The sequence below is a fragment of the Lissotriton helveticus genome, chromosome 6 (assembly GCF_964261635.1).
Source record: "Lissotriton helveticus chromosome 6, aLisHel1.1, whole genome shotgun sequence".
Lineage (NCBI taxonomy): Eukaryota > Metazoa > Chordata > Amphibia > Caudata > Salamandridae > Lissotriton > Lissotriton helveticus.
In genome coordinates this window covers 1,313,120,427-1,313,147,635 of record NC_136067.1, presented here as the reverse complement: position 1 = coordinate 1,313,147,635, position 27,209 = coordinate 1,313,120,427, and the positions used below count along the sequence as shown (strand labels likewise).

The 27,209-nt window shown below is 43.1% G+C and overlaps 1 protein-coding gene across 1 annotated transcript in view; it reads right to left on the bottom strand.

The window, feature by feature from the left end:
• Positions 1-27,209, bottom strand: part of MTRF1L (mitochondrial translation release factor 1 like) — a 265,821-nt gene that overhangs the window by 177,556 nt on the left and 61,056 nt on the right. Inside the window, exons 3-4 of the mRNA XM_078649049.1 lie at positions 15,576-15,759; positions 6,693-6,856 (exon numbers count right to left, since the gene is read on the bottom strand). Of these exons, the coding sequence (XP_078505175.1) occupies positions 6,693-6,856; positions 15,576-15,759 (348 nt within the window). The remainder of the gene's footprint in view (positions 1-6,692; positions 6,857-15,575; positions 15,760-27,209) is intronic.

Sequence of the window (27,209 nt, the reverse complement as noted above, 5' to 3'; positions counted from 1 at the left end):
ATTGCATGTAGTAATTTTCTGCATCACATCCTAGAATTTGTGATTTCTTCTCAACTGAACACCCCCACACCCCTCATGTTACAGAGGTTCTTGTCACAAAACAATTTCTCAGTAGAGTGCCTTCTCGCCCCTTGTAGATTAACCTAAAGTATTTAAACACCTAAACAAATCACTGATTGTTTTAATTCAACTTCAGAAAAGTTCTTTTAAATTAGCAATGCCTTGTTGTTGGATCCATGAGGAATAAAAAACAAAGTCTCATTAGAAATCACTCACCTCAGAGGGCAAGATGGCGTCCGTACGACAGACGTGTGTGTGAGGGGCTCGTGACTCGGCTCACCCGGAGACGAAAGTGTAGCACACCTCACTGATGAGCACTGGCTGAATTTGTTTTTTGGACTCCCAAAGCTTTTGCTGACTGTCAACGGGGAGAAAGACCGACTTTGTGGCAAGGGGGAGAGCCGCGACGTCTGTTACGGTGATGGGCGTGCAAAGGGGAGCGAACTGCGGAGATCGGAGGGGCGCGGCGGCTGCTCTACGCCAGTCGGGCGTATTCGCTCACCTGCGGCCGTTTTAGGAGCTGTTTGGAGTCGACTTCGTGTTTGTGTGGAGCTGGAGGAGTGCTTCGTTCTGTAAGCAGTAAGGCTCGGGAAAGCTTTTACTAAATAAATACACATTATAGTATCATAGTACTATTGCGGTTCAAACGAGTTTCCTTTAAGCCGTGGAAAGAAGGATCATTTTAGTCATTATTTAGCGACTATTGGACGCAATCTGTTGTCATTGTTGGCTGGTGACAGATTCATTAAAAAAACGAGATTATTTTGGTGTGTTTGCGAGCTGTTTTCTGAGAGATTATTCAATATTTGGAATCTCTATCGCTGGAGCTTGATAAATACATTGTAACAGGCGCTTGGGTGCTACACTGTGTGTTTTACATTGAGACATTGTTTAGAGGTTGGCTATGGCAGCTAAGGTCACTCGTGGAGGGAAAACCAGAGCCGCAGGGGAAGGGGCGGTAGGAACACGTGCCGCACTTGCCGCAAAAACATATAAAGAAATAACGGGTATTGAAGACTTTGAAAGCACTGGGCAGGGTAAAGATCTAGTTCACGGTACCCCTAAGATTTCACAAATGTTTCAGCCAGCCACTGGGAAAAAAGCTTGGATTCCTGCTGCTAAATCATATCATTCAGATGTTCATGAAGCGGGAAGCGAAGTGATCGCTGTTACTTTGGAGCAGAGACAGGTACCCCCAGTAGCACACTCAGCAGCAATTTCAGCGCATGTGCAGGTAACTCAAACTGTGGCTAAGACTGTGGCTGGTGGTAAAGAGGTTAGCGTAACGGATGATGATAATGACATTACCAGCGAAGATGTTAATGAGTCTTTAAGTAGTAACGATAGTGAGTTTTTTTCCGCTTTCAGAGCACTCAGAAGGATCTGATCTGGAAGGAGATCTCTTACTACAAGAAGATGGATCTGGAGATACTACCCCTACTATGATGGATGACAGTCATTATAAAAATGCCTCCCCTGGGGATATATCTGCAGAGGCACTTACGGTTCGGAAGAAAGACATAGGAGTATAGGATCAGCCACTGCAGAAACGCCTGACTGGGATCTCTCTAGTGGGGAACAATTATTAGAGAGACGGGACTTATCTGCCCAAGCAAGTGGGGGTCCAAATGTGGAGACACCAAGTCAAGTGTCGCTGGAGGAAATTTACAGATCCATTTCAGAGCATAGGCTGGAGGCTCGAGCGGAGCACTTAAAAACGCGTACTGCATGCAGGAAAATGAAAAATACTGTTCGACGCTCGGCAAAAACATGCAACGATTTTACTGATAGGATGGCGGAAGCTGACACTCGTATATCGTCATTAGAAGACCAGATGGTGACCCAAAAGGCAGTTGTTACAGACATAAAGGCGCATAAGGACGATGTACATGACTAGCTTGCCGACTTAGAAAATCGACTTCGGTGCAATAATTTACATATTCTTGGGGGTCCCAGAAGGTCATGAGGGGCAGGATATCTGCAAATTCGTAGCTGAGCTGTTTGAGGAACCACTTCCAGAGGTGAAAGAATGGAATTGGATATGTGAAATTCAACAGGAACATAGATTTCCATTTCCGCAACGACCTGCATGGAGTGGGCAAGCAGTGCAGCAACCGCGGGATATATTGATTTTCTTGAATAATTGTTTGGCTAGGCAGGCACTGTACAATCTGGCCAGACCAGACAAGAAGAGGTCTGGTAAAGAAATACAATGTTTTGTGCGGCCTTACTACTTTCATTCTACAGTCGAAAAGAGATGGCAGTTACGGCAGCTGATTGCCCCGTTTCAAACAAAGGGCCTGCAAGTTTTTCTATTGCAACCAGCTACTTTAAAGACAGTCAATAACGGTCAGACCCGATTTTTTACATCAGAGCCTGCTGCTAAAGAATATCTTCACTCTTTGGTTTGAAGGACTAGTGTATAGGCATGGTTGCTATATATCTACAATGAGACACTTTAATTTGTGGTTCTATGCACCAATTTAGTTTTATTTTTTGCTGTTTTGATGTCTCTAGTCTCATATATTTCAGATTACAGGAGGGCAGAGTACTTCGGGAGCCATTCACCGGGCATCTCAAGGGCGATTGGCCCTATTGCCTCATTTAAGAGGGTGTGTCACATGCATGGTGGGTACGTGCTTTTTTGCTGGGTGGGATAAGGGGGGTTTAGCGGGACACTTGTGGTGTAGTGGGTTGGGTGGGTACTTTTTAAAGGGTAAAAAGGGTAAAATGTCAGTTCATAGCAAGTGCTGTAAGAACCATGGAGCATATCTGTTTTTCTTTTTGTATGTTAATGGCCAGCGATATATACATTTTAATGACTAATAGTAGTCTACGTATATGTTCATTCAATGTTTGTGGGCTGAATAATATCCTCAAGAGGAAATGTGTGATTGCTGAGCTGCGATTAATTAACCCCAACATTCTTTGTTTACAGGACACGCATATCCCTTGGTCCAGTCGTAGGATATTATTGGAGTTGGGATTTACTTTATTATCGTCAGGCTGTAATTGGTACGGGTAGAGAGAGGCTGGACAACTTCGGGAGGTGGGCGATCACCGAATGTATTATAGGGGGCATTAAGACTACAATATGCACAGTGTATGGATCAAACTTAGATGAAGCAGAGATCTTGGACTTTTTTAATGTTGAGTTAGCACTGTGGGGACCCCTCTGCTATTATTTGGGGACTTTAATATACATGGGGATTCTCAGATATGGGATGCCCAATTTGTTGACTATAAAGGCCGTAAGTCGAAAGTATTCAGGGCTTTGCATCTGTTGCTAAAGCAACATGGTCTTGTGGATGGGTAGACGGTGGTAAATCATGAAGATCCAGGGTATACGTTTTTCTCTTCACCACATAACAAGTTTGTTAGGTTAAACTATATTTTCTTACCCCCGACTTTTAACTGTTGGTGCAAAGATGCAGGTAATGCCCCGTACTACGTCAGATCATGGCCCGGTGGTTATGGACCTGATTCGCTTGAACATTATGCGGGAACAGCGATCATTTACATTTAGTAAAAAGCTTGTAAGTGACGAGGAATATATATTCTATATTCAACTTTGGGCTAAGCGGTTTTTAGAATAAAAAATAGAGGAACAGCTACCCAAGCAAGAGTTTTGGACTGTTTTAAAGCCGGGCTAAGGGGTGAAACTTGTAGTTATGGTTGGGCTAAACAGAAGAAACAGAAAGCTTTAATAGAGGAGTTATTTGAGGACTTGAGAAAGGCTGAGCGTGAGCTTATTTCAGCGATTAGTGCTAATATGGACAGTCAAACTGCGCAAACTAAGGTAGTCTGTAGCAAGGCTAAGATTAATGGGGTTTGGAGTCAGGAAATAGCAACCCAGTTCAAAATACATAAAGCTGAAAGATATGAATATGGAGAAACAACCGGTAGATGTCTAGCTCAAAGAATGCGAGGCAGGCAAGCATCTCAACGAATTGAAATCTTGGAGAATAATAGAGGGGGTACAGCTGAGAATATGGAAGGTATAATGGCGGTATTTCACTCATACTATAAAGAATTATATACTCAAGATCCTGTTGCTCAGGATCAGATCGAGCAATACCTTTGTGAGCTTGACCTATCTGAGCTAGGGTCTATTGAAAGAGAAGAGTTGGAAGTTCCAATTTCTATGCAAGAACTGCAGACCGCACTAGACGACTTGGCGCTAGGGAAAGCAGCTGGACCGGATAAACTTCCTCTGGAGGTTTATCGGATGCTTTTTCCTATTATAAAGGATGATATACTTGCCACTTTTGCATCCGCCCAATGTGGAAATCCCCCTCCATCTTGGGATGATGCAAATATAGTGGTTTTTAAGAAGAAAGATAAGTCCCCCAGACTTCCTGGGTCATATAGACCTATATCATTAATAAATGCGGATGCAAAAGTATACTCAAAAATACTTGCAACTCGGTTAGTGCAAGTCCTTCCACCACTGGTATCCCGGCATCAACATGGGTTTCTCCCTGGCAGGAGCACGGTTAACCATCTGCACAGGGTTATAGCGTTGTTGGATTATGCTACCTCATTACAAAAAAACATTGGCTTAATATTTTTAGATGCTGAAGAAGCATTTGACCGTGTTACATGGGCATTTCTATGGGCTACAATGCGTAAGATGGGGTATGGGTCCCAGTTTTTGCTTGCATTACAGACTATGTATAAACGCCCGCGGGCAAAGTTTTGTACAATGGGGTAAGAATCATCTTTTGTATAAATTAGCAGGGGCATCCGGCAAGGATGCCCTTGTTCGCCTTTACTTTTTGTTATTTATATCGAACCATTGTTGCAAATACTCGAGACCACCAATGGTATACAATCAATGGTAGTGGGCGAGCATCAAGTGCTAGTTCTCGCCTACGCTGATGACATAGCGGTTGTAACATCGGACCCTGAGCAAGCATTAAGTGAGATTGAGCATTTGACTCAAGAGTTTAGGAAGGCCGCTGGATACAAGTTAAACATCTAAAAAACCCAGGTTGTTTGTACCGAGGGGCTTTGTCCTGGAGAGACGCGTGTGACACAAGAGGCAAGGTACTAGGGGTTTCAATTAGGATGTCACTTCAGCAGATAGTCGATGTAAACTGGACTGATATACTAGGATCAAGTAAAAGACAGCTGGAAAAGGTGGAATGCCTACATTTATCAATGGTTGGTCGACGGAATGTTTTAAAGATGTGTATACTTCCCAAGGTGCTTTATTATTTTCGGACGGTACCGCTGGAGTTGACACGTGCACAATTAATGCAGCTGCAATCGGTCACAGGTAGGTTTATTTGGGGTTGGAAGAAGGCCCAGCGTGCCTCAAAATATATGATGCTACCACTGGCACGAGGAGGGTTGGGAGTGCCGAATTTCGCTTTTTATTATTCGGTCTGCCCTTTGCAAAATATTAAATATTTGGTTATTGGGGGAGAAATAATGTTGTTTGAATCCCCAAATATTTACCAGATGCTACTAGGAGTTCAGGCGCGTGAAGTCTTGCTTAAATTTTTCGAACCAAGTTATTTTAAAAGAACTAGATTTTAAACTGTACTCGCAGCATATAAAGGTTGGAAATGGATGCGTAAAATCATATCCATAAACCGGATTAGCTACTACACTCCTCTTGACTCCACAGAAATATTTCCGTTGATATTTTGGGATACCAAGATGCCGACATGGAGGGATAAGGGATTCGCCGTTTAGGGATATTTATAGTGCTGGGGCAATCGTTTCCTTCACGGAATTAGCTGAACAATTTTCAATATCTAAGAACACTTTTTTTTTATATTTGCAGATACTGGACTTTATTTATAAACACTTTAGATCTCTACCTATTCTAACTAATGAACTTTTAGAAGCTTTGATTAAAAGGGCTAAGATTGGGATTTTGTATGATATAATACTGGCAAAGCAGCGTGACGACATAGTGATTCAAGATGAGAATCGATCGATATGGCTAGCAAAGTTATTCTGACTGCAAATTTACCCACCCAACATTATAAAACCTGGTTTAATTTATTTCATACACCTGCTAAATTGATGAAGTGGGGTGATGTTCATGATGGAAAATGTTTTAGGTGTCAGTCGGAGGTAGCAGATATTGTACATATTTGTTTGATTGCATTGTGCTGAGACAATTTGCACAATTTCTGTCCCAAACGACGAGGGTTAATGTCTCGATTTCTAGAGAGATTATGTTATTTGGGGTGTGTAAGGACAGGGAAGCTATGCAGACTTGCGATCCATTTCGAGATTTTATTTTCATGGCTATGGCCGTTGCCAGACTATGCATTGCTTCGATGTGGTTGAAACCAGAGGCGCCATCATATGAAATGTGGCGAGGAAAGTTTTATAATGTGTTTCATCTTGAATTTAATTTGTATCGTATTAAATCGCTGAAGAAAAAAACCTAGGGGTAAAGATTTGGCAGCTCATGCTACAACATATGGAGATGTCGTTTTGAAATTATGCTTTAGATGTTTTGTTTTTTTTTACTTTTCACGGTATTTGCAGCATCTCTACAGCACTTTAATCGTTGATTTATGTATCGTTGATTTATGTATAATTTGCAATTGTTATATATGCTATGAACTGAACAATAAATATATATATAAAAAAAAGAAACCACTCACCTCATTAGGCTGCGGCAAAATGGCAACAGTCATTGTGCTGGTATGAATGCGGCCTTGTTTCTCAGTTTTTGGCACTCTTTGGACCCGATGAACTCCTCCTTCAAACTTCAAGTACTTATACACCTCAAGGCCACCAATACTGGCAGTTGCATGTCGCAGCCCTCCTGGAACAGGGAAAGAAAAATAGAAATTTACAAAACAATGCCAATGTTAGGCCCATTATGTCACAATTTACTTCACTGATGAACGTACCGATATTATGCGTTGTGTGCAACAGTAATGAACATAGAGTGTTGGTCACAAATTATGGACAGTTCACTGATTTGACGCCTTGTATCACATCATTCAAACCACAGCTTAGGCTAATTTGAAACACTGTATTTAGCTGGTAGAAACAATACTATATGTGTAACCTTCCTTAACCACCCTTGACAGGGTGATGCCTTGAAAACAACTAAAAGATCCAATTGAAGATAAAACAATACGCAGTGATGAGGTCCAAGTAGAGGTTTAATAGAAGCACCTCATTCAGCAAAACCTGGTTAGCAACTGCCAGATTACGTTCAGAACTATACACATTCTAAGTTCTATATTCCATAGAACTGACATCATGGAAATGTAATGAAGATAGACATCACAACAACACTGCTAGTGTAAAGGATAATTTATCATGGCACTCATTAGAAGCATGTGCAGGTATTTTAGCATTGGTGAAAGTATGTTTCTTAAGTTAAGCATCCCATGAGTCTTGCTGTCCTATTTTGTTGGATATTGTGCCATGCAGCTGGGTGATCAAATGGTTCTCTGTTTGATTGATAATAAATGTATAGATTAAAGATCTTCTGCCGAGTTATGTTTTTAGATGTGTTCTCTGTTTACTGAACACTGACTGGTGTGGGAGTTTTCATTGTATCTGTTTGGATGACCAAAAAGTACAATGTAAAGGTTTCTAGCTGTGCTCCGTAACCAAGACACCAATAGCTCAGAAAGAGGAGATGCTGCAGCTGAAAAAGTCTCATCTTTTCACTCAGATATGTTGGGTCAGCAAGTTTAGGTAACTAATGAGACCGATTACCCGGTTGTTAATTGAAGACATGAATGTGACTGGGTGAAAGAAGAAGGCAGGTGATGGGCGCATGAAATGTGTCTGGCATCTGTGTTCGAGCTCTTTAATGTGCCTTCACGTTTTCATCATTCTGTTTATTTAGTAGAAGGGACAGGCTGGCAGAAACAAGTGTGAATAGTCCTTGGAGCTGCAGACATTTAGGCAGCGCTGGAGATACACCTGTGTAAGGGTGCATTCTAAACGTTATCCCCGAAAAGGATTTTAAGGAGCGTGTGTATCTGAAAAGGAGGATTGAAATCCAGGGTTTGTGGTTGGGATCACCTGCAACTTGCAATTGACGGCCACAGAGATGTAAGTAACTAAGCCACCCCTTGGTCTTCCACTCACCGATGGAATGGCCGGGACAAAGAAAGTCTTATAGCCTTCTAGAAAAAGATCACAATTCACCAACCATGTTTCTTGCAGACTTATAGCAGTATATTGCTTCATATAACATAACCACCGAGGATCTTGTAACTTATTGGCCAACCCTGCAATGTTCCAGGATAGAAAATGATTAGGCCTTACAGCGGTATGCCTGTTTCTCAAGGAAGGGGAAAGGGCCGAGAGGCTCCCATTACAGAGGAAGAGTGGGTATCCTATTTTAAACAATAATATAAATCCAACAGTGATTATAGATCCTAATGAATTAATTTTTGTGGATGTTTTTATATTGAATCACCAATCGTCTCTTTCTATGTGTTTTTTTATAAACTATTGCTTTGATGTATTTTTGGGGGGGTTTGTCTACATGATTTATGTCTATTATGTTTTTAAATTTTGATTGAACAATCTTTTATAAATAAAGCAACATATTGTTTTATATTTTTTTTTAGTGTTTGTGCTTATATTCACAGCTGACAGAGGGACAAAATTGTGGTATTGCATTATATGTATGGTGAGAATGGTAGTATGAGTGAAAAGTAATTCCAAGGGAAATTGTTTACATTACACATATCTTATTTTAAAACCATGTTTGATTGCCCGCCCGAGCCTACTCGTAGCGAACCACAGAATAGGAAGGAAGCCGTGATATGTTTTAATAGGAGTGAGATCATGGAAGGGATTCTAGGGTTAACTATCAACAAAGCCCTGGTTCCGGCGGGATCCCCCCGGACCTATTCAAGTCAGACCCTTTGTTTTGGGATCCGATTCTAGAGTCCCTATTTAATGCGGCGGCCAAGATGGGGTGTCCTCAGTCTTGGGCTACGACAACCATAGTCCCAGTCTTTAAAAAGGGCAATAGAAATAGTACTCACTGCTATAGACCAATCTCGCTTATTGAATCAGTGGTCAAAGTGGTGGGTCATATCCTTTTACAGAGATTAACAACGTGGGCAGTTGAGAATGGGATTTTGTCGGAAGTCCAGTATGGCTTCCGGCCGGGGCATTCCACTGTCGCACAGTGTTTTAAGATATTGAATAAATACACTTTCGCACACCCTGGAACCATCCACCTTGCCTTAATGGATCTGTCATTCTGCTTTTTACTGTGTAAATAGGGCTAAGCTATGGCAGTCCATGAGGGCAATGGAGTGGAAAACAGCATAGTTAATTTTCTTGAGGACATGCATTCATCAACTACTGCTAATGTCAGGTTCTCACAACATTTACAGGTATCCAGGGACTTTGAGATTATGAAGGGTGTCTGGCAAGGTTGCATTCTGGCGCCATTTTTATTTAATTTTATATTAACGAATTAGACAGAGTGCTGAGGGAAACCGGCGCTGATTTCCTCTATGTAGGACGGCGGGGCATTCCCGTTCTGCTCTACGTGGATGATGCCGTTTTAATAGCCAGAACCGAATAGGGCTTACAAACCCTTTTAACTGCATTTTCTGGATTTATGACAGATCGGGACTTAGCCATTAATAATTCAAAGTCCTAATTCAAATAAAAGCGCTGGGACACTCTTTTTGAGTAGCCGTGCGCTCTATAAAAACCATCATAACATAACATAACATAACATAACATAACTATGTCATGAAAGTAGGGAAACACACGAAAAAGAGCTTCCAGTTTAGATCCGGCAATGATAAGATTCCCTGCACGAATGTTTTCTTTTATTTAGGGGTCTTATTTAATGATCAACTTGGGTGGGACCCCTTAATCAAAAGAAAAAAGGGGAACTGGCGCGGGTCAATGGTGCAATTTTTAATTTTGCCTAGAAACCGACAGGAGCTATGCTTCAAGTGTATCAAGCAAAAACCTTAGCTACAGCAACTCATGGCAGCGATATCTGGGGCTACACGGTAATGGAACCCCTTCAGGTAGTGGGAAACGGGTTTTTAAAAAGGTTGTTATGTGTCCCGAGAGGAACCTCGAAAATGGCGGTACATGAGGAATTGGGGGATTCCTACCTAAGCGATACCCTTGCTCTGCGTCCCTTGATTTTTTGGCTAACATGTTGGTTAAACAAAGATCTAATCCTCACTCAATTGATCTTAAGAGAGTGTCTGTCCTTAGATAATGTGGCTCGTATCCCTGGCTTAATTATATTAAAAGAGGATTCAAAATGATTGAGCGGGGAAGATATATTTTTTAAGCCAGATGCTATTGTAAAAGAGGACGTAGAACTAACCAGGACTGCCTTTTTGAGCAGGAGGCATGCAGATCGGGGCGCAGAAGAGGAACGGAAACAGAGTGTTCGGGCATACCTATTGCTCAAATCAACGCCATTGTCTGAACCATATCTTATGGGGTCCTTGACGTCTCATGAAAAATTTGTTTTAACTAGGTACCGGAAGAATCTCTTCCATCTCCTGCTAGCAAGACCCAAGGGGGCTTCTAGAGGTCAAGTGCTAGCTTCCTGTGGCTGTAACGGAAAGTCTCCTCAGGGTTTGCTGTACTTTATGTTTTTTTGCAAACTGTATGAAGTCCCCAGGAGGCATTTTTAAGTTTGTATCTTAAAGAAATTGAATTTTAATCAGGTTAGACCTGCACTAATGTATCTCCAACTATTGAAGGATGACTGCATTATTTTTAATGTAGGGATTTTTAAAGGCAACTATGAAATCTAGGCACTTTATGGACACGTAGAGTCTTTTTATCTAGACATGTTTTTTGATGATTTCCTGTAAGTTCACGGAGTCTGTTTTTAAATTGTGTTATAATTTATTGTCTGTCTGTATTGTATCTATGGTTTTATTAACAAAACTTTAATAAAGTTTTTTGACTGACTGACTGCTGTACTCTTGGAAAATTAATGCATTGAGTCGGACCTATTTCAATGAATTGTTTTAGATCAATAAAAAATCATTAAATGATTAGCCCTGTGGAACCAGTGACCGTATGGAGCATTTTGATGGGTTTTCGCTCGAGAGACAGCATAAAGGTTGGCTGACAGATCAAGATGGATGAACATGTCAACATATGCACTCTATGGGTTGAGATATCTTCAAAAACTGATGCTGGAGCTCTACTGTTCCATGATTGATTTTGAGGCCTGAAGAGCTCACATCCATGTTGGGTGGTATGTTGATGAACTAATGCATTTGTACAACCACCATTATTTGTATGATTTTATTAATAAATGTAAGGCCTTCGATTTGTTAGCTATATCTTACTGTAGTTGCACTAATGTCTAACCCTGTACCCTGCATTCGCTATCTTGAAATAAAGCCACAGTGATGCATTATCTGCAAGCTCTTTCCCCCCATCTAGACGGGGGTTGTATTTGGCATGATTTTCAAATACTGCAATTGGCATACACGTTCTAAAAATTCTACTATCTGCTGTAGTGAGTGAAGGACCAGATATTTGATAAAGTTGTGACAATTTCAGAGTTGTGTTAAAGACATAAAATGAAAAGAAACAGTGTAAATGGCATCAAACGTCAGGGCAAAAGAATTCCACTCGCTATAGAGCCAGATTTAATTAGGACAAGCTCATTTTAGGGCCTGTTCGCCTGTTCTGGCAGTTGTGGTTTGCTTGCTCACAAAGTGTATGAGCAATAAAAATGTCTTTAAATCTTGTTACATTTGCTCAGCTTGCAGAGACAGAGATCAAGAGTCAGTCTGTCTTCCTATATTAACTTTTCTTTCTGTGACTCAAGTTAGAGAATTTTGCAAAGTGAACTGCATGACAATCGCTCTGTTCAAAGCATGTGAAATTAAAGGCTGTAAGATTTTAGTTTTTCTTTCTAAAACAACACTGAAATAGCTAGTATGTGAACTGTTCAAATATTTAAATATATTTCACAAACTTTGAAGACACATTCTGTAATTCTGTGGTGAAAAAAAATATTTTTATAGGATCAAAACAATATATCTGTAAATTACAGTGCACTACCACATTATGGTTTAGTGACATATTTATGAGAAGTGAGTTTTTAAACATGAACTTGGAAACATTCCTGCTATTAGTGAACTAAAAGGCAAGCCAGGGATCATATGTACCCTATATGCTATATGTGGTCTTGAGTCTTATTATACATGAAGAAAACCTTTAGTCTAGTAATTTAAGAGGTTTTTTGTACAGCAGAAATAGTGAACTTCATGAACACATGATTCGTATGCTAGTTATGAGTGCATCACCAGCTCTCCACTAAGGTTAACCAGGTTGGGCTACCTGTCTGCCGCTGTCACGGGGGTGGGAGAGGGGGTAGGAGTTGGATTGGGGAGGGAACTTAATTCCCTAGTTGAAATGATTATTATTGTTGTTGTTTATTTGCTATGAAGGGTATAGGTCCTACGTATATAAAAACAAAAACTGTATTTGCACTGTTATAATAGACGAGTGGTACGCTCACGTGCTGGTGAGACTGTATGTGAACAGGATATGATATGTGGATACCACAGATTGGATATTGATTATATGAACCTGAATAGTATATGCATGTCTTTTGTACGAAATACAGTGGAAGCGGTTTTAACTTCTTTCTTTTTTTTTTAAAGAAATAGTTAACTTGCATATTTGAAGGTGCTCTCTTATGTGATAATGAAAAAAAGCGGCTCCATAAGACAACATATTTGCCTAGGATTACACATTTAGAGACCAACTCATGGTCAATTACATTACAGTTAGGTTGAGTAGATTATTTCAGTTAGTAGACCTGTAGGTCTAGTAACATTTTTGTGATTTTTTTTTAGCCCTAAAAGAGGTTATGGGTAAAGATTTGGCTGTAAGAAATGAAAAGGGTAATTCAGCGTGTGTGACGTGAGGAGCAAAGACCTAGAAGGGATGCAAACTGAGAAAGGGTTTGGATATTACAGGTGTCGCAGTAAAGGGAACGTGGCAGTCAACAATCAGTGTCTAGCTGTAGAGAACGAGCATAGAGATTACTAGATGTTTGTAATCCATTACCTTTTTTGTGTTTTAAAAAGGGTGTGTTACATCTGTGGTAGGATGCTATACTAAGCAGTAACTGAATTGAGAGAAAACTTGCTGAGGCAGCTGGTGTCTCTATTAACTAGGCGTGACTATGCTGGTGGAGCTGGAAAAAACCTTTCACCCAACTATGTGCAAACACCTTTCCGGGAGTCCATTTTTATCAGATACCCGCTGCATAAGTAACTGAAATGTAAAACAGAGCACACTGCATTCCACTGCAGACAATTCTCTCCAGAAGCAATGTTCAAGAGTGCAAGCCCAATAAGTATGCAAAACAAAAAGAAAACACTGACTAAAACCAAAGATGTAATTTACAGGAAATAGACATAACTAAGGGTGGATGTGATGTTTCAAGGGTAAGTGGTTCTTCATTTTGGATGACATAAGATTGGCAGACTACATACACAGGAACATTTAATTTGAATTCAATCTCTGAATAATCAACGGAATTCTTAATTGGCAATTCAGTTTTTTCTCTCTCGAGCCTTTTTATACTGAGTATGCTATTTCTTTTATTACCTTCTACAGAAATACGTTCTGAACTTCGTTAAACTGCCAGTAAGCCAGGGGCACCAAGGAGATTTGATGCCTCTGATTCATTTAAGTGATTGATTTAGTTCAGGAGCAATGGCAGTTGGGGTATGGCTCACCACTCATTACTTCTATCTCTACTAGACTGATTATTTCTTCAAACCCTTGTTGGCTACCCACGAGGGTCTAGAATGTGAAAAAATCATAATATGAGGTAGGCAACACTGTGGAGCTGCAAAGCCATGGAATATATTACCTCTAGTTGCAATATTCATAGCAGGTGGTCTCTTGTAATAAACAACAAAGGAAAAAAGGTGAGCAGGCAGCCATTTTGGTTATATATATTTTTTGCGTGAATGGGTTGCCCAATATTTTTTCCGTAACTGTAGGCGACCACTAATAATTCCAAAGAGTGGAGTCAACGACTCATCAGAGTGGACTTCTGCCTAGAAGCTTCTCGATATCAGCATCAACACCCAATTGTTGAATCTGGGATTCTAGAAATTGCTTACAATATAACATATAATCTTCAACCGTTCACACCAGCAACATTCGTGGTTAGGGAAAGGGCTTCTTACACCAATTACATCTGATCAAAAATGTTGTTACAGACTGGGGAATGGGCTCCAAAGGTAACCTCACAAAGACAAGCTCTTAAGGAAAGTTTTCACCTCAGAGAACGCCTGGATTGAACTCTTAGAGTCTGCAGCAAGGTGTCCTTGCACAGCTTCGCCTTTCCCTCTCGGACTTTCAATTTAATCCAAAGCTCTCACTCCGATATAAAATGATCCAGACTAGCCATTTAAGGTGAACAGCTACTCAAAAAGATTAAGCAGCTGGATACTACACTCATGACACTAGACCGTTATGTGCTGTCAAGCAATATTGCTTTGCAAACACAAGGAGATGATTGACAGGACACTGAAAATTTTCAGACACCCACCCCAGTCACAGATCTGGGTTGAATCCATCTATGTTCCTTAGCTCCCTTTGCCAGCCCAGTTCAGCCCCAGCCATATGCAAATCAGTCTTGACCTTGTTCCTCATGGGAACAATCCAGCCCGAACTGCCAAGTGGTCTTCCCTGGACCGGAAACAAAAATCCTGGGAACAGTTTCGGGTAAACAGCCCTCATTAGCCAGGCTAGCTTGAATCCAGTGGCAAAGTGTGCAAGGGACCCATGTCTGGGTATACCCGTCAACTTAGGGCGGAAAAAGCAAACACAAAGTAATATTACTTTCTAAAAGCATACATAAACAATGCAGTTTGAAATGTGGCATGGCATTCAGAATCAGAAGGGATGTGCCAGATTAACAAAGTGAGTTTACCTATACAGAGTAAACCTTTGTAGTATAGGATTCTCTCAGGCACCTTAATCAAATCAGTTATTATTCATATTCACTACTCAATAGGATTACAAGGCTCTTGGGCTGGCACTATCTCAATCTAAAATTTTAATTCGAATCAGATTTATATTTTTTGTTAGTGGTACGAAGCAGGAGACTATTGTAACACATGATGGTTTAGCTATTATCGGATGGTGATTGGTTAACAATTATAGCCATGGTCTCTGCACAGAGGACAGGGTGTGGGGCAAAGGTGGTGGGTGCATTGAGAGTCCTTGTGGACAGCAGTCCCAGGAGGATGGCCTGCCTTGCTGTAGTAATTAGCAGAAACCACATGTGGAGTCTGCGTTACGGCACGTTAACTAAAGGCTAATGCCAAACCTGCTAGCTTACTCTCTCCAAATGCGAAACCATCAATCTGGCAAGCTTCAAAGGAAATTTTTCAAAAGGAACAAAAATCTAATTGTTTCATATTTTATAATGTTGTATAAGAGCTTCAATGTTGTTGTAAAATTAAGTAATTCGTACTTCTTGGTTGAGTAATCTGTCTGCGTTTGCGCCTGCAACTTACCTAATTCACTCTTAAAATATTCAAGTATTTCAAAATTCCAGCACCTATATGCCGCATATCTCTGGTACATATCAAACATCTCCGATGTGAACAGCATTGCTTCTTGTCCGCCCACCCCAGCATTTACTTCCATGATCAAGTCACTTTCATCTGTTTCTTCAGAGGGGACCACAACCAAGATAATCTGCAAATAAGACACAAATATGAAATTCTGCAAGGAATGCCACAATACAATCTATGAGAATCTGGTAAATGGACTGGTTTGCATTTAACATAAGATGATGCTCATGCAGAATACTAGAAGCAAGTTTATGTCGTCTGCCTGGTAATTAACGTAAAAGCTTTGATCGTTCCTTCAACAGAATTGTCTATTGATTATCAGTCTAATCATTCTATGTAGTTAATATATGCCAGTCAAAACTGATGTGCAAAGGGCAAAAAGTGCTGGCTGACCACTCTATAAACATCTCCCACGTGGCAATCATGTTGTCCACTGCCCTGGGGCGCCACTTGAATGTTGGATTGTGAGACACCATATCTAAGGAGGGATAGTTACAACTCCTCCCGAATTGTTAGCAGGTCTTTAGAAAGATCCCGATGCAGAAGATAGCTGAGCCCAGCGTTTCCTTTTGGTTGCTTGTTATGTGTTAAAAGTGAAACCTCCATGACACCCTGAGGCCACTAACCTTCAGACCTTAAAATATGAGCTGTTTTTTTTAGGGTGATGTGATTAACTAGCATTATGTTTGCAGCCCTGGCAGACATATCAAGCAAAAGGTCTGCGTATCCCAGCCTCAAATTCTGTGGGGGCTTTGTCGAGTGCAGAGGAATAGGGGGATGTAAAAAAGACCCAGATGATCATCTCAATTAATGTCACGAGCAGAGGATGTCATTGAAGCATCTGATTCATGAGAGCTGAATAAAGGAGAAGAACCTGAATGGGTGTTCTCTCATCCCACAAGAACCACATTTTCGGGGGCAAGTAACCTAGAAAGTTATGGTTTGCAATGCTTTAGTATTATTCATTCATCTAGTAAACCTGGAATCTAGTTAGACATCTTCTAACACAAAATATGATTTGCCGTCCCAGAGACTTTCATCAGAGAAGCCGCTTTTCTAAGGCTTGCATAGGATATTGCAACAACTAATAAATGTAGATACTTTTAAAGAACCCTTAAAATATATCCTCAATCACTAACAAACAGCAAGAGGAAAAAAATAAATGTATGAGGAGGATTTGTTGAAACTAAAATGTCCAATGCACGAAGAGAGAGGGAACCAGTTAAAGTTAAAAATAGAAGTGGAAGATCTCTGGAGGATAACTGAAGATCAGACACAATAAAACAAAAGTTAAAACGTCTAGGTGTGGTATCTGGTTCTCAGTGCTATGCATCTTTCCTGATCCTCTGCCTTCCTGTTCCATGTTTGATGCTTCGGTTAATTTCATCTTATGGCTGTATTGCATATCTTTCCATGAAATGCTGTGTGTTCTTGCTTTGCAATTTTCCATTATGTTGTTTCCAGCATGTACCCATTTATGTCTCTTATGCTATGGACATGCTTACGTCTTGTATTCATTTGGTTGCAGTTATATAAGGGTGAAGATGTGTGGTATCTGGTTCTCAGTGCTATGCATCTTTCCTGATCCTCTGCCTTGCTGCTCAGCCAAAGTGGATGTGCTGTGGAATCCTGGTGCATGTGAGGTAATGGAATGTCGGGGATGCCTGGTGGATGAGTGTCAGTTGGGAGTATGGGCTGAGCAGCAAGGGAGCTGCTCCTGGTGGGGCTCACCTTATGATCTACTTCTACCTTCAATACCATCTATGATCTTGATCAATAAACCTGCTTCATTTATCTACACCTCGGCTACATGGACTTATTTACCATTATGACACTAGGCAGTGAGAAAGTTTACTGTAGGAAGGTGGATACCTGACTATGGTTACCCCAGATTTTTTGCCTTGTGTTTAGCTGGTTTTCGACTTAGTTGGCCTGGGATCCTGCTAATCAGGGTCCCAGGCTATCGGCTCTCTCTTTAAAATGGACTCCATGTACCCTAGGTGCATAACTAATTGGCTTGGGTCACCTTATCAGCCCCTGTACAGTGTACTATAGGTACCCAGGGCATAGGTGCATCCAAGGCCTACCAGGGGCTGCAGCATATCTTTTGCCACCCCTGGCTGGCTATTCAAATAGACACAACTGGCTGATCACTCAGCTGGGGAAGGTGATGTAATCACCCCTTGCTTAGATATAGTATACCTATATCTAAACCTATATCTGGACACATATATGCCTATCAGTCACTCCTATGGCAGGCCTTAACAATCCTGGAGGCAGAGTGCTTGGTTTTATGTGAGATGGTGCTCTAGCATGAGCTGAGCCGGTCTGCAGCTTTCGGAAACATTTCCTTATAGCTGTTCCAGGATATTGCCATACCATATACTCTTAAGTACATTATAATCCTCGCGGTTATTGCTAACTTTGGTTTGGCTTTATCAAAACATGTCGTGTAAGGTGTCATACACTTTGGAATACTACCCCCTCGCCAGTTCTGGCGACGGGGGTAGCATTCCACCCTTCTAGAGGGAGAAGACATGTTACTTTACTTAAACGCGGTTAAATCTAACCAGAGCCTCAGCATCACAAAATGGATGCTGCTGCCACAGACACAAGTCTGGACTCCTGCTGCTGACCGAAACCTGGCAGGGGAGGCTTGGACAAAGAGTTTCCCGTCACAGGGAGGTGCTACACCACCCCAGACAGGAGATAGTGGATTGGGGCAGGGAGGGCTGAAAGAAACTAGACACTGCCTGGGGCACACAAGGTGTCCCATGCAAAATCCAGTCAAACCGGTTCTGGGGCAATCCAGCCCCAGCTCTGGCGCGAAACTGGACAAAGGGAAAGGGGTGTAACCACCCCCTTCCTGGGTCCCACCCATAGGAGGGACCTAGCAGGTAATCCAGCCCCTTGATTTGGAATAAAGGTAGGAGCTGTGCCAGTGCACATCAGATTATCCTGACTGAAACTTTGATACAGAATTCTGGACCCTTCGACATCCCACTCGACGTGGAAAACTGCAAACAGGCACCATCCAGCGCCAAACGGTTTGCTTTGTTGCAGTTCCTGCCGGAACTCGAGCGACAGAGATCGACGAGACCCAGCTTCCCTGACTTCTAACAGCCCGATCCACAGTCCCAGCGAATCTGAGTCCCTTGGCGGCGACGTGAAGCGTGGAGCCTGGAGCCGGCCATCTTGGAAAAACTACGAAGTGCTGACCGTGCAGCTCCCGAGGCTCCCTCGAAGCTGTGCATTGGGGTTTGAGAAGCCCCAGCCCTGAGCAGCTTTTGCACCGAAGATCTCCCCTCCACACTCACCGAGTGCTGCGTGGGGCCCTTTTGCATTTTCCTGCTCGACGCGTTGGTCCGGTCACTTGCCCGTTGGCTAGTGGCCCCAGTACCGACGAATCCTTGAACTTACTCTGCTAGTCTGGTTGCTCCAGACTGGCCCTCGCTCCCCTGAAAAGGAGCAATCTATCTGACCTTGCTGGTCCGAGTAAGAAGCGATCTTCAAATCCTGCGTGGGTTGCATTTGCCAAGGCCTGTTGACTCCGATCCGGAAGCCGACACCGCCGACAGCGAGAGCCTTCGTGGGACAGCTCGTGATCCACTCCTGGACGCCCTCGATGCCCCAGAGTCCACGTGGCAGCGGAGACAAGCTTCTCGACAAACACCTGATTGCGCCAGACATTGCTTGGTTCCTTCCTGGTTCCTTCCTGGTCACTGGCTAGTGACCCAGACTCTGTCCCCTCTGCTTTCAGGTACTCTACATCTTCGATCCACCCTTGGATCCAACCGGACTCTTCTCTCCTGGCCGCCTGCAGCATCTTCATCTCCAGCCTCCATAGATCTCCACAACGAAACCCGACACCCTTTGGCACCTATGCACCTGCTTCCTGTGGGTGAGGTAACGATCAAACACCGGTGCTCCTGTAGTGGTTTACACCTCTAGTGTCCTAGTCTAAAGTGGGGTAATTCTATTCCAGTCGGAAGACTTCCAAAACAGTAACTTTTCTAACTTTTACGCGCCATTGACTTTGCATTGGTGCATGCGTGTGCTTTAGGCACTGCACCCGTGTCCCGCGGGGCTCTCCCGACTTCATCACTGTTAGTCCCGAGTAGTCCCAGCGATTCACAAGGCCCTAGGCCCTACCATTGTTCGAGAGGTGGTACTTATACCACTATTTTAGTATATGGTTAGAGTGGCCACCGGGCTCATCAAAAATTGTGCAACTTGTGTATGTTTAACTGTGCTTTTGTTTAAACGCTTGTGCCTCTGCACTCATAAAGAGTACAGAGGATTATTCTAGTAATAAATACATATATTTTTATAATATATAACTTGTGTAGTGTCCTTTCATTTGATATTACAGGATTGCATATGGTAAAACAGCTGGCTTCACATGCCCTCTTGAGTTTAGCCTAAGACTGCTTAGTCCATGCTACCATTAGGATAGCTTGTCTACAAGGTTGACTTACAACCACCACCATAAGGGATTGTTTGGACTGATACAAGGTGCCCCCAGAATTGGAGACATCATACATCAGGCCAACTTCTCACATTGGTGTGCAGCGGTTGGAATTTGAGCTTGCTGTTGTTTTACCATTGCAATCTTTATATCATTTGAAAGATCACATTAAGTACTATAGGTACATATAAAACAAAGCTAACATACTTAAGTTCTACTGAACTTAGTAGTTGTAGACCAAAGGGAGTAGCACACCCTGACTACAACTCACTAGCAAGGTTCCATTAGGAAAACACTTAGTGTAGGTAAGTGCACCACTTACACCTCACTAGCCATGTCTGGCACAGGTGAAACTTCCAGTTCTCTACCTGTGACAGGTGACCTGCCCAAGGTACCTTCCAGATATGGAAAACTCAGCTTCAAGGACTTGAGTGGCTTATGCGCCTCAAGGGGGCTGAAAAAGGGTCACAACCCTACTATCTCAATCCTGATAGGTATCCTAGAGGCAGATGATCTTGTTAAAGGTACAGCAGTCCTCACAGATAATACAGGAGATGAGGTAAACCCCCCAGAAACTGAACCTTTCACCCCAGAGGTAGATGAGGAGTCAGAATCAAGTGATTCAGATGTTTCAGATCATGATCAAGGGGATGACCAGGTCCAAGTTAGGAGGCTTAGCCATGCTAACTTGAGCCTACATGGAGATGGGGAGACACAGCACCTTCCCAGACCCAATAGCAGAATACTCCGAGGCAATAGAAGAGAGAGATCCCCTTCCAGGGAATCTAACCTTTCTAGTGCCTCAAGGGCTTTTTAAAGGGGAATGACTTCCCCCCAGAGAAAAGAGCATAAGGCCAGGATGAGAGCTGTCAAACTCCAGATAGAGAGGGAAGAGATAGCCCTGGCCCAAGCTAAACTTGCTTTAGCAAGGGAACAGAAATTGTGTGGGGAGATACCCACTGGTGGCAGCATTATTCCCAAAGAGAAAGACAGGTCCTATGATACTAGAAACCTGACAAAGATTGTGCCCCCCTATAGGGAAGGGGATGACATCCACAAATGGATAACTGCTCTGGAGAGGGCCTGCATGGTACAGGAGGTTCCCCAAGATCAGTGGGCAGCAATCTTATGGTACTCCTTTTCTGAGAAAGGGAGAGATAAGCTCCTCACTGTTATACCTGAGGATGCTAAAAACTACTCTGTCCTGAAGAGTGCTCTTATTGATGGGTTTGGCCTAACCACTGAGCAATACAGGTTGTTGTTCAGAGATACCCAAAAAGCTTAGACTCAGGACTGGACTGATTTTGTAGATTGTGCTACTAAGGCTCTGGAAGATGGGTTACTTGGCAGCAAAGTACATGACTATACAGGATTGTATAATTTGATTATGAGGGAGCAGATCCTTAGTAATTGTCAAACCCAGCTTTTGCACCAGCACCTGGTGGACTCAGATCTGGCCTCTCCCCAAGAATTGGGTAAGAGGGCAGACAAATGGGTCAGAACCAGGATTAGGCCTAAGAATCAGGGGAATGACCAAAAGAAGGATACTTCCACAGCTCAAGAGAAAGGTGGGAATAAACCTAAAGACAAGTCTCCCATAGGGCCCCAAAACTCCAAGGATGGGGGTGGGTCCCAAAACACTTCCTCTATCCCAAAGAAACCTTATTGCCATGCCTGTTAGCAGACTGGCCACTGGAAAACAGATAGCTGTTGTCCAAAGAACAGCAATAAAGAAAATATTCCTCCACGTAACCTCCTGTTACTATTAGTAGTAATCCCCCAGGTGGTGGGAGCACCCCCAAGAATTTGGTTGGGTTTACTTTTGGAACTCATGTGGACTCTGGCCTAACCAGGTCCCCAACTACAGCTACTCTTGTCTGTGAAAATGGCATGGGGTTTGCCAACTTCACTGATTGCCCAAACACTTTGAGCAAGTACAGACAGGAGCCCCTCATATATAGTCAAAAAGTTGAGGCCTATAGAGACACAGGGGGTAGTATCACTATGGTGACTGAGAATCTAGTCCCCTCAAGGCAACTTTTACCTGGTGCCACATATCAGGTGACTAATATTGTTGGAGTGCAGAAAAATCATCCCATGGCAGTGGTAAATCTCAGCTGGGGAGGTGTCACTGGCCCAAAAAGAGTGGCAATGTCAACAAACTTGCCTGTAGATTGTCTACTTGGGAATGATTTAGAAATCTCAGCCTGGGCTGAGGTGGAACAAGAAACCCATTCTAAAATTGTAAATGTCCATGGAAAGGTTAGTAGGGCTGTGATGGCTACAGCCCCAATCCAAGATGTCCTTCCTGAAAAGGTTGGTAGGCCTGTGCTAGACTCAGCCCCATCTAAAGCAGATTCCTTCCCTGAACAAGTTAGCAGGGCTGTGATGATAACAGCCCATACCCAAATTGAGTCCCTTCCTGAAAAGGTTGGTGGGGCTGTGATGGCCACAGCCCAAACTCAAACAGATTAATGTGTTGTGAAGCCTGAAACTATGGATCACTCCACACAAACAGAGAGCATTGAGGAGGAAGATACATCTCCCTCCCACCAGACTTTAGGAAAGGATTAGCCTCCTCAGGGAACTGATCTTACCCCTTGTGAAGAAACTGCCCCAGAGGTAGTCAGGCCTAGCCTGGCAGAGCCCCTGATGTCAGTGGACCCTTCCAAGGTGGGACCCAGTCTGGAGCAGGTAACCTGCCCCTCTCTACCCTGCCTCAGTCAGCCCAGGGCTGCAGAGGTCAAGGAGGTCAGTGGGCCCCAAAGGGCCCCCTGTCAAATAAAACACCCCCATCAGCAGATTAGGGGCACCAAAGCTAGCAGCCCTAGCAAGGTGAAAACTTTAAAAACTCCTCAGGGATCCCCCTAACAACTAGTTAGGGACCTCCCCCAGATGGACACTGTTGGGCACAGCCAAACCTGGGACCCCAAGGCCCCAAACCTGACCTGTCCCTCCAGTAAGCCAACCAAAGGGATCCAGCCTCCAGCTGTAGGCAGCCAGAGGTTGACCCTGAGAGCACAGTGCAACTCAGTCATGGAAAGAAAGGCATCCATGGTGGATAGTGATTGGATGAAGTTGAGCCCTACATTAGTGGAGCCTCACTTCAGTACTCCATCTCAACACCAGCCTTTTACTTTGCCAAAACACACTACAGGTAGTAATTTCCTATGGTGGAGACCCTCTGATACCCCTAGGGTGAGGGATTGCTTAGTGGACCATGAGACAGGGGGTAACCATGCTAGTGCAGGTACTTCCTTATATGGCCACTTAGGCAATATAGGCTTACCTGGTCAAGGATAGCCTTATCTCCTTTCGTTTGGGGGGGTGGGGGGGGGTATGTAGGAAGGTGGATACCGGACTATGGTTACCCCAGTTTTTTGCCTTGTGTTTAGCTGGTTTTCGACTTAGCTGGCCTGGGAATCCTGCTAATCAGGGTCCCAGGCTATCTGCTCTCTTTAAAATGGACTCCATGTACCCTAGGTGCATAACTAATTGGCTTGGGTCACCTTATCAGCCCCTGTACAGTGTACTATAGGTACCCAGGGCATAGGTGCATCCAAGGCCTACCAGGGGCTGCAGCATATCTTTTGCCACCCCTGGCTGGCTATTCAAATCGACACAACTGGCTGATCACTCAGCTGGGGCAAGGTGGTGTAATCACCCCTTGCTTAGATATAGTCTACCTATATCTAAACCTATATCTGAACACATATATGCCTAGCAATCACTCCTATGGCAGGCCTTAACAATCCTGGAGGTAGAGTGCTTGGTTTTATGTGAGATGGTGCTCTAGCATGAGCTGAGCCGGTCTGCAGCTTTTGGAACCATTTCCTTATAGCTGTTCCAGGATATTGCCATACCATATACTCTTAAGTACATTATAATCCTCGCGGTTATTGCTAACTTTGGTTTGGCTTTATCAAAACATGTTGTGTAGGGTGTCATACACTTCGGAATACTACCCCCTCGCCGGTTCTGGCGACGGGGGTAGCATTCCACCCTTCTAGAGGGAGAAGACATGTTACTTTACTTAAACGCGGTTAAATCTAACCAGAGCCTCAGCATCACAAAATGGATGCTGCTGCCACAGACACAAGTCTGGCCTCCTGCTGCTGACCGAAACCTGGCAGGGGAGGCTTGGACAAAGAGTTTCCTGTCACAGGGAGGTGCTACACCTCCCCAGACAGGAGACTGATACAAGGTGCCCCCAGAATTGGAGACATCATACATCAGGCCAACTTCTCACAGTTACAGAATAAGATGTGGAATGGCATTTGCAAAATTTAGCACACACCTTAATGGTCTTAAGAAAAACGTATCAAAACCAATGAATAATTTTCTTGCACGACTACCAAAACTGAAGATAAATCACAGAGCCCTGGAAAAGTCGTAAAATTATTGCAATAATTTAAATAATGGTTGGTGGTAAAGCACTGTCTTAGGGTAGCCAAATGACTGAGTTGTGTTGATGGTTCTGAAGTTAAGCAATGGCTTATCAACACAAACTTTACAGTCACAAACGTGAAGCAGGTGTGTAGGGTTCAAAAGGAGACACTTTATGGTTGAAACGATTTGTATATTCACTGGGCAGTTTAAGCAATTCTAACAGATATGCTGTAAATTAATTCTTGCGCACACAATGGGCACTGCACTAATCTGAAATAAAGCCATAATCTAATTCTTTTTAGCCTCCGTTTTCCTTTATTTGCATCCACATTTACCCCTAAACTCTTAGGTCCTTTTTAGGTCTAAGCTAGAGAGCCCATGCACAGTTGCAAATAGACATGAGTTTAATCTGTGGACTTCAGACCACACACAGGCTTCCTATTTGTGTAGTGGCAAAGCAAGGGTGTCCGCCCCAGGCAGCACGAGTTTTGGGGGTGGCAGCCTCCTCCCCTAACCCTTACCTGTGGGCGTCACGGGGTGGCAAGGGCAGAAATCTTCAGCACCACCCGCCACCCTGCTCTTACATGTAAACGCAGGGGCCGTCACGAGCGGCAAAAGGTCTTGCAACACCACTGCATTTGCTCGGTCCATCGTCTGTCTCATATTCTTTGTCACCATTCGTCCCTGGCATGCATGATTTTGCCTCTTAGTGTTTAGCCCTTCCCCCAGAGCACTGACTAAGTACTTGTAAAGATCCACAGCTCAAGTTTTTACCATCATTTTAGGACCTACCTTTTTCTTTCTTTTTCAGTACGCTACACAGTGCTCGTGCTCTAACCAGCTGTCTCCTCCCACCCGCTCCCAGATCACCCCTACACGTCACTGCTTCTGCTTTTCGTTTTCCCCACAACTCCCTTCCATCACTGCTTGCTCCTTTGCACCTCCCGATGTTTGCCCTGTCCACAATTGACCCCCTCCCCCGATTCCATCAGTGCTTTAAACCCCCATTGTAGTCTGTTTTGTTCTAGTGAGTGGTGGTGTTCTGCTTTTTAATGAGTGTATACTTGACGTGATGATTGAAGCATGTGTGCACGGCTGCTCTTACTTGGCATACATGTAGTCTCAGTTTATTTTCAGCAAGTGTGGGTCCTAGTGTTGACACCATATGCGGCTGTTTGGCAATGGTGTTTATAGATGGAAAATCAGACTTCAAGAGAATCAGGTATCCATTATCAGAGGGCATGTCAGAGCTTCTAAAGTACTTGTGTCTTTTGCTGTAATTGCATATCCACATTTATCCTGTGCAAAATTATTGAACTGTTCCTGTTCCACATTGTTGCTTTTCATTTCATAGGGTGAACCTCCATTTTTTCAAATTTCTCCAGTCGGGATACTTTCTTAATTTTTTCCGCATTCACCAGTGAAGTATTTCCATGCGCCATTGCTGCTTAACTTGAATTCTCTTCAAAGGAGCTAAACTGAGTTTTTATGTCATCAAGGTCTGCCTGCCCCTCAATTATCCACGGCAAAAGTAGTCCTTTTAATGTGGTTGTTGATGCAATGCATTTCCTCATGTTCACAACTGTAAACTAGTTTAACACAGATTTCTGGCTTTTTTGTGCAGTTTTATATAGCACTACCACAACCCAAAGGTATTGGATCATTTTACGTTAGAACCATTTCCTTTAAACAAGGACACATTCATTGTTGTAGGTACAGGGATATTAAGTGATTTTACCTGAATCAAGGATGTTAATTCGACGCCAAACTCAAATACGGTTTCCCAGCTGCACAGTTGATAGCTGTGGTCCTTACGCCACATCCTGTCCCAAGGACACCACATTCTCTCCCTAGCCTCGGCTTCAGTTCCACATGTGATTAGGGCCAAATCACTTAATCTTACTGTGGCAGACCGCATTTGCTGTTGGTTGCCCGTCCACGTTCCGCCTGTCGCTGCTTTTCCCAGTTAAACTCCGTAGCACAGATCCCCTCCACCACGACTTTGTTTTTCACATTTTTTTGTGCAGTTTTATGTAGCGCTAACACCACCCAAAGGTATTGGAGTGCTTTACAAAAGCACCAGTTACTTTTTTTGTGCCTTGTTATATACCGCCAACACCACCCGAAGGAACTGGAGCGCTTTAAATTAGCACAATTGAGTTTTTTTAGGGCAGTTTTATATAGCGCCAACACCAGCCAAAGGGATTAAAGTCCTTTACTTTACCACCAGTTACTTTACACAAAGGCACATTCATTTTAATAGGCACAGCGAGAATAAGTGAATGTAGGGTGTAAAACCGCCACCGAAACTCGAAGCCGGGCATTTATGCCACATACTAGCCAGAAAGGACGCCACATCCTCTCCCTATCCCATGCCTCAGTTCCATATTTTGTGATTATGGATAAATCACTTAATGTAAAAAATCACTTAAACGTAACAAGCATTGGCAACGTCAGTAGGATTTGCCTCAAAATCTATTGTTTTTAGGCCTCGACTAGATAGCACATGTGCTGCTCGGCTCGACAGCGCATGTACTGTCTCACAGAGACGTGTTGAGTTCTATCTGTGGGCTTACAGGCCGCCCATCTCCTACCATTGTTAAACTTCAGCATTGCTCTAATTTTCTTTGATGCCATTCATCATGGCATGAGGGCGTCCTGACCTATTCTTGTGTTTGGCTCCCCCATAGCGCATGGACCAAGTATGTCTCCACTGC